The sequence below is a fragment of the Chanos chanos genome, chromosome 3 (assembly GCF_902362185.1).
Source record: "Chanos chanos chromosome 3, fChaCha1.1, whole genome shotgun sequence".
Classification (NCBI taxonomy): domain Eukaryota; kingdom Metazoa; phylum Chordata; class Actinopteri; order Gonorynchiformes; family Chanidae; genus Chanos; species Chanos chanos.
Genome location: NC_044497.1, coordinates 4,965,001 through 4,972,500, shown reverse-complemented (window position 1 = coordinate 4,972,500; position 7,500 = coordinate 4,965,001). Strand labels below are relative to the sequence as shown.

Here is a 7,500-nt window from a genome sequence, read left to right as displayed (position 1 = left end):
GCCCTCTGTTGGACAACAAAGAGAAAACGCCTGACGTGTCTTTCCCAAGTTTTCTTTTCTTTTTTTTTTTATTCCACAAGCTTCAGTTGTAGAAGACAGAATGTATAGCACTGTACTGTCAGTATAGAACAGATTTGAATATTTGTGACATAAGATGTTTATAAACGTGAACATAAACCAAGTCACACTAACTAACACCTACTCAGCTTGGGTCTAAATCATTTTGATTGAGCCAATGGAAACCAAACATGAGCCTCCATTAAACAATATAGTTTTCCTCATTGCCCAAATCCACAAATCAATTGTTTTCTGACATTCTGACTGTTGGAATAAGATATGGAAATTACAGCTCCGGAAGACTTGGATTGAGAATCGTTTACGGAGGAACAAGGGCATTTTCACACCTATGGTTCGTTTGCTCCGGTCCGAATCAGTCAATGAGTTTGTAAACTTACAGCGTTTTCCCCCCTCGGTTCGGTTTCTTTTCACACAGAGAAAAATGTAAGCGAACCAAAATGCATCACAGCAAACCATGTGAGAATGTTCACTCTGCTTATTGGTCAGATGTGTCAGGGGCGGGCGCAAGAAAGCAAATACAGGAAGAAGGTCTTGTGTTCTGCAATATACCAGGCAAAACTATCCCAGCAGAATGCCGAATGCACTTCGAGGAAACGTCTTGAAAATACGATACTGCCTCACACTTTGCAAAGAAGGCGCGGTGTTTAGCTCAAACTGGCGGAGTACACCTGGCGGTTTGGTCAGATCGAGGGGCAGATCGCGTTCCCACCGCAAATGAACCGCAAATGAACCGCTCCAGAGTTCGTGTGGGATCAGACCGAAACCACCTCCTCTCAAGGGGTCTCGGCGCGGTTGTTTTGGTCCGCAACCAAGTGCGATTACCGAGTTCACACCTGCCCAGACGAATCACACCGAGGGGGAAAACAAACCAGAGTCCGAGTTAACTGGACCAAAAAGTGCAGGTGTAAAAACACCTGAAGTTGTGTGGAATTTCTGGTCTGGTATTTTATGGAGGAATGTGTATGAGTAAAAGTGTTTGTGTGTGTGTGTGTGTGTGTGTGTGTGTGTACCAACCTTTCAGCATTTTGACCGCCACAGTGGAGCAGCTGTTGGAGTTTCCGATGCCAAAGGCGGATGCCTGCATCACTTTGCCAAATGCTCCTCTTCCAAGTAATTTCTCTGGAAAGCTCAAAAACATTAGCATGTAGTACACAGACACAGTTGTACTCCCATATACACAAATACACACCCACCCACACACGCATACACACACACACACACACACACACACACACACACACAAAGACCCAGTCACACAATCACACAGCATACCCAGTTGGAGACATTCTCGAGGGAACTCCCACTCGGCGGGGTCATACTGTAATCTGTCACATTGCTCATCCAATGGCCCCTCCCCTGGATGCAAGATGATTGGCAGGTACTCTGGTTTGGTTTCCACTGAGCTTGGCTGAAGACAAACATACATCAAACAAGCGTGCGTGTGTTCAATTTCCACAATCTGACTTAAATCAAAAATGTTACCGACACTAGTAAGATGCAAGACATCTCATGTCTGACACAGTCATTGTGACATTTGAACAGAAAAAGGTTTTTTTTTTTTTAAGGGGGAGCGGGAGGGTCGGTCGACTCCCACCTGTCGGAGTTTGCGAATGAGGAGTGTGAGTAACAGCCAGAAGAGTGTGGCCACCACACAAGTACATGCCAGCGTGGGAATCTCCAGAGAGAGAGACTCAGACGAACCTAAAACACAAATATCAAAGCACAGAGAGAGGGAGAGAGAGAGAGAGAGACAGAGAGGGAGAGAGAAACATTTAGTGGGAACCCAAAAGTGATAAAATGATGTTATGCAACTTATTAGCGGCACATCAACAATTCATCATTAAGTCCTAAACATTGGATAAGATTCAATAACATCAAAGGCCTGTCCAATTAAATCTACAGCCCCTCCCAAACCCCATTACTAACTCAAAACAAGCACTTTATCAGTAGTCAGTCAGAGAGAGAGAGAGTGAGAGACAGAGAGAGAGAGAGAGAGAGAGAGAGGGAGAGAGAGAGAGAGAGGATGTGGTTGTTATGTATATCATATCGTGTATTTATGTACAGTAAATTTGCCTTTTATGTGTGTGTGTGTGTGTGTGTGTGTGTGTGTGTGTGTGTGAGATTATCAGTTTTTTTTCTACAGTTATTTTCTATGTTATTTTTACTGCGGGTTTTTTCCCCTTGCCTTTGCATATCTTTCACTGAAGCATACCAGAGCACTACGCTGAGCCAGCGTACCAGATCACTCAACCAGAATACCAGAGCACTCAACCAGCATACCAGAGCCCTGAACCAGAATACCAGAGCGTTGAACTAGCGCACCAGAGTACTGCACTGAACCAGCATACCAGAGCACTGAACCAGAATACCAGAGCATTGAACTAGCGTACCAGAGCACTAAACCAGTGTACCAGAGCACTGAACTGAACCAGCATACCAGAGCACTGAACTAACGTACCAGAGCACTGAACCAGCATACCAGAGCACTGAACCAGCATACCAGAGCACTGAACTTACGTACCAGAGCACTGAACTAGCATACCAGAGCACTGAACTGAACCAGCATACCAGAGCACTGAACTTACGTACCAGAGCACTGAACTAGCATACCAGAGCACTGAACCAGCATACCAGAGCACTGAACCAGCATACCAGAGCACTGAACTAACGTACCAGAGCATTGAACTAGTGTACCAGAGCATTGAACTAGCGCACCAGAGTACTGCACTGAACCAGCATACCAGAGCACTGAACTAACGTACCAGAGCATTGAACTAGTGTACCAGAGCATTGAACTAGTGTACCAGAGCATTGAACTAGCGCACCAGAGCACTGCACTGAACCAGCATACCAGAGCACTGAACTAACGTACCAGAGCATTGAACTAGTGTACCAGAGCATTGAACTAGCGCACCAGAGCACTGCACTGAACCAGCATACCAGAGCAGTGAACCAGAATACCAGAGCACTGAACTAACGTACCAGAGCACTGAACTAGCATACCAGAGCACTGAACCAGCATACCAGAGCACTGAACTAACGTACCAGAGCATTGAACTAGTGTACCAGAGCATTGAACTAGCGCACCAGAGCACTGCACTGAACCAGCATACCAGAGCACTGAACTAACGTACCAGAGCATTGAACTAGTGTACCAGAGCATTGAACTAGCGCACCAGAGTACTGCACTGAACCAGTGTACCAGAGCACTGAACTAACGTACCAGAGCACTAAACCAGTGTACCAGAGCATTGAACTAGCGCACCAGAGTACTGCACTGAACCAGCATACCAGAGCACTGAACTAACGTACCAGAGCATTGAACTAACGTACCAGAGCACTGAACTAGCATACCAGAGCACTGAACCAGCATACCAGAGCACTGAACTAGTGTACCAGAGCACTGAACTAACGTACCAGAGCACTGAACCAGTGTACCAGAGCATTGAACTAGCGCACCAGAGTACTGCACTGAACCAGCATACCAGAGCACTGAACTAACGTACCAGAGCACTAAACCAGTGTACCAGAGCACTGAACTAGCGTACCAGAGCACTGAACTAGCGTACCAGAGCACTGAACCAGTGTACCAGAGCACTGAACTAGCGCACCAGAGTACTGCACTGAACCAGTGTACCAGAGCACTGAACCAGCATACCAGAGCACTGAACCAGTGTACCAGAGCACTGAACCAGCATACCAGAGCACTGAACCAGTGTACCAGAGCACTGAACTAGCGTACCAGAGCACTGAACCAGTGTACCAGAGCACTGAACTAGCGTACCAGAGCATTGAACTAGCGCACCAGAGCACTGAACTAACGTACCAGAGCACTGAACTAGCATACCAGAGCACTGAACTAGCGTACCAGAGCACTGAACTAACGTACCAGAGCACTGAACCAGTGTACCAGAGCACTGAACTAGCATACCAGGGCACTAAACCAGTGTACCAGAGCACTGAACTAACGTACCAGAGCACTGAACCAGTGTACCAGAGCACTGAACCAGTGTACTAGAGCACTGAACCAGCATACCAGAGCACTGCACTGAACCAGTACACCAGAGCACTGAACCAGAATACCAGAGCACTGCGCTGAACCAGAATACCAGAGCTGAAGGCTGTGTCAGATGGGACACATATTTTACCACCATCACTGTCACCCTCATTCACGTGCACAAGGCAGCTTTACTGTCCCCCGCCTGCAGGGGGCACTGTAATCTCACTCTCTCAGCACTTTTCTAAGACCTTATTCAGAGGGGCAAACAGCCAAATAGTCTGAATGCAAACAGACACCTCTTACTCTCTGTCTCTTCCTCTCTCTCTCTCTCTCTCTCTCTCGCTCTCTCCTTTTTTTTTTCAGAAATGTAGAAATAGCTACACAGTTTATGGGTAACTGACCAGAAGGCTTCCGCAGGAAATCAAAAAGGGAGACAGTTTCCTTCCTGACCTATCAGAACGCAACGAGACGAGATGGGCTCCTCCCTGCAGCGGACTGACTGGTGTCTAGTGAGGCCAAAGTCCCTGCCTGTAATAAGTCAGTCTAATGAGGAGGGCAGAGTCTTTCATGGACTGATTACAACCCACCTTCCCCACAATCTGTGTTAGTCCTCCAATTAGTCCTTATGTGTTTGTCATTTCTTAAACATGGAGTCACACACACACAGAGAGAGAGCGAAAGCGCTATTACGTTATTGCCCTCACTGTTCAAAATGCTTAAGAGAGAAAGAAAATTAAAAAGAGTGTGAATGTGCAGCCATGTGTGGGGGATGTGTGTGTGTGTGTGTGTTGTGTGTGTGTGTGAGAGAAAGAGAGAGAGAGGGAGAGAGAGAGAGAGAGAGAGAGAAAGAACAATACTGGTCTAATATGACATTTATTTAATCTGACACATCTTTAGGGAACAGAAAACTGAAAAGTTAAAGTTAAACTTCTGCATTGACTATATTTACGGCAAGTGAAGCTCTTAATCTATAATCTACACAATTTTGTCTGAGCTCACCAGGAAGGGTGTGTGTGTGTGTGTGTTTGTGCGTGTGTGTGTGTGCGTGTGTGTGTGTGTGTGCGTGTGTGTGTGCGTGTGTGCGTGTGTGCGTGCGTGTGTGCGTGTGCGTGTGTGCATGCTTGATGCATCAAAAGATCACAGTATGATAACACACGTAAGAAAACATGTAGTTTAGGCAAAAATAAAGCGTTAGTTTTGCCCTTCTTACTGTCAACCCAAACGTAGGCGGAGCTCTCCACTGTGCCTCTCTCATTGGATGCCTGGCAGGTGTACAGGCCTTGGTCTTCAACTGTGATTCGATCAATGTGTAGAGTCCCGCCCTCTGGAGCCAGAATGATACCTGCAAATTAATGGCCGACAATCTCAACAATCCACAGGGTTACAAGCACAGCTGGTTTGTTTTAGAGTGTATGTCCTGACAGTGCAGCAGTCAGAGGAGTTACATGAGGAGGGGGTGGGTTTGGTGAGTGGAGGATATGAGGAGGAGACGGGTTTGGTGAGTGGAGGACATGAGAAGGAGACGGCTTTGGTGAGTGGAGTTACATGAGGAGGAGGTGGGTTTGGTTTGGAGAGTAGAGGACATGAGGAGGAGGTGGGTTTGGTGAGTGGAGGACATGAGGAGGAGGTGGGTTTGGTGAGTAGAGGACATGAGGAGGAGGTGGGTGTGGTGAGTGGAGGACATGTGGAGGAGGTGGATTTGGTGAGTGGAGGACATGTGGAGGAGGTGGGTTTGGTGAGTGGAGGACATGAGGAGGAGGTGGGTTTGCTGATCCTGACTGACATGGATAGTGAGGTCAGTGACTGCTTTATCTGGCAGAGATGCTGGTTAACAGGTACTTTGAGGGAGTGTCTAAAAATTCACTATTCAGACGTACACTGTAAAGAATTGTACTGCTGTCTTCCTCTGTTAAACGTAGACTTAACAGTAAAGCATAAGAAAGCAGCTCTGCTTCAATAAAAAGTGCTCATGTTAAAGTTTCAACTTTGTGTAAGAATAAAAGCCCACTTAAGTCGAAGCAATACTGAAACAACATGCTGCCTATTTTAAAAACCTTTTAGCCAGAAATAGATGATCTAGCATAAGATGCACACTAGCTAGTGTACCATTTTCCCTTTTATACATGCTTATATTGTATGCTGGTGTGTGTGTGTGAGTGTGGTTTTTCCTCACCAGATGACTGCTGAAGCTTCCTTTGGTCCTTGTACCATGTGATGAGTGGGCGTGGCACACCGTGGGCGGGGCAGCTGAGAGTGACAGAGCTGCTGACATTCACCTTGGAGTCAGTCAGGTTCTGTAGCAACACAGGAGCCTCCAGAACTATGGGAGGAAGCAAAATGTTACCGTCTCACTCTCTCTCTTTCTCTGTGTGTGTGTGTGTGTGTGTTTGTGTTAAGTTCTGTGTACAGTAGTGTTGAGGATATCTGCACATCACACAAACAAAGTTCAATATTCTCTGCTTCCGCTTCCCAACTAGTAACTCACTGTAATATTTATATATATATATATATATATATATATATATTGTTACGTTCCCCAGTCCTGGTGGCCGCCTAAATAATAGCAGCTAGGCAGCACTGACAACCCCTTCTGGTGGCGATTATGTTTTTTGTTTGTTTTGTTTTGGTATTTTTTTTAACCTGTTGATTAGAGGCACCTGAAACCTGTGGGACGAGCCTATTTGTAGACCCTCCTGGCACCGTTCCCGCGGGACGCGCATGAGTGTTCTAGAGGATACCGGTCCATCCCAGCACAATGTGATGGTGTTCCCGCTTTGCTTCCTAAACTCGCTTTGTTAATTCTTTGTCTACACGTTTTGGATAATAAAAACCCCTAAATTTAGACCTATTATCGTGTGCGTCTCCCCCTTTATGCTACGAGCTGGTGACCGGCCGTAACATATATATATATATATATACACACACACACATTTTTTTAAAAATTGAAATATGTAAGTAAATTTGATGTGAGTGCTCTTAATTCTAAGACAGTATCGAGAGGGATATTTATTTAGTTATATATTTATTAATTTTTTTAATGACTGCTATGGTTCGCTGAACATTGAACACCGTCCCACACACAGCGAGCATGGACAGTCATAAAATCTTCTCACATCTGTCTCTGTCACATGACTGGACAAAGGGCTCGACCTCTCGCCACGACCCGACCGGCTCTTTAACAAGCTGCCGACTGATGCATGCTATTTGTGCGAAACCTATTGTCACGGGCCGTCGAATCATTTTTCGGAGCAGTAATTCTTTCACTGCCGGCTGTGCGCTGGGGCTGTTTAGCTGTTGGAGTCCTGCCATGGAGTGACTACCTCACTTCTATGGTACTGACACACTTATGGAGAGAGGGGACAAAGACACAACTTCCGTTCTGGCTGCTGTTGACCCGCTAATCTGCACTCTTTTACGCGCTA

General features: G+C 46.1%; 1 protein-coding gene across 1 annotated transcript in view; it reads right to left on the bottom strand.

The window, feature by feature from the left end:
* Positions 1-7,500, bottom strand: part of flt1 (fms related receptor tyrosine kinase 1) — a 39,954-nt gene that overhangs the window by 9,626 nt on the left and 22,828 nt on the right. The window contains exons 14-19 of the mRNA XM_030767124.1: positions 6,252-6,398; positions 5,289-5,420; positions 1,673-1,779; positions 1,351-1,486; positions 1,093-1,197; positions 1-5 (exon numbers count right to left, since the gene is read on the bottom strand). The exon at positions 1-5 is cut by the window's left edge and continues 109 nt beyond it. Coding sequence (XP_030622984.1) covers positions 1-5; positions 1,093-1,197; positions 1,351-1,486; positions 1,673-1,779; positions 5,289-5,420; positions 6,252-6,398 — 632 coding nt within the window. The remainder of the gene's footprint in view (positions 6-1,092; positions 1,198-1,350; positions 1,487-1,672; positions 1,780-5,288; positions 5,421-6,251; positions 6,399-7,500) is intronic.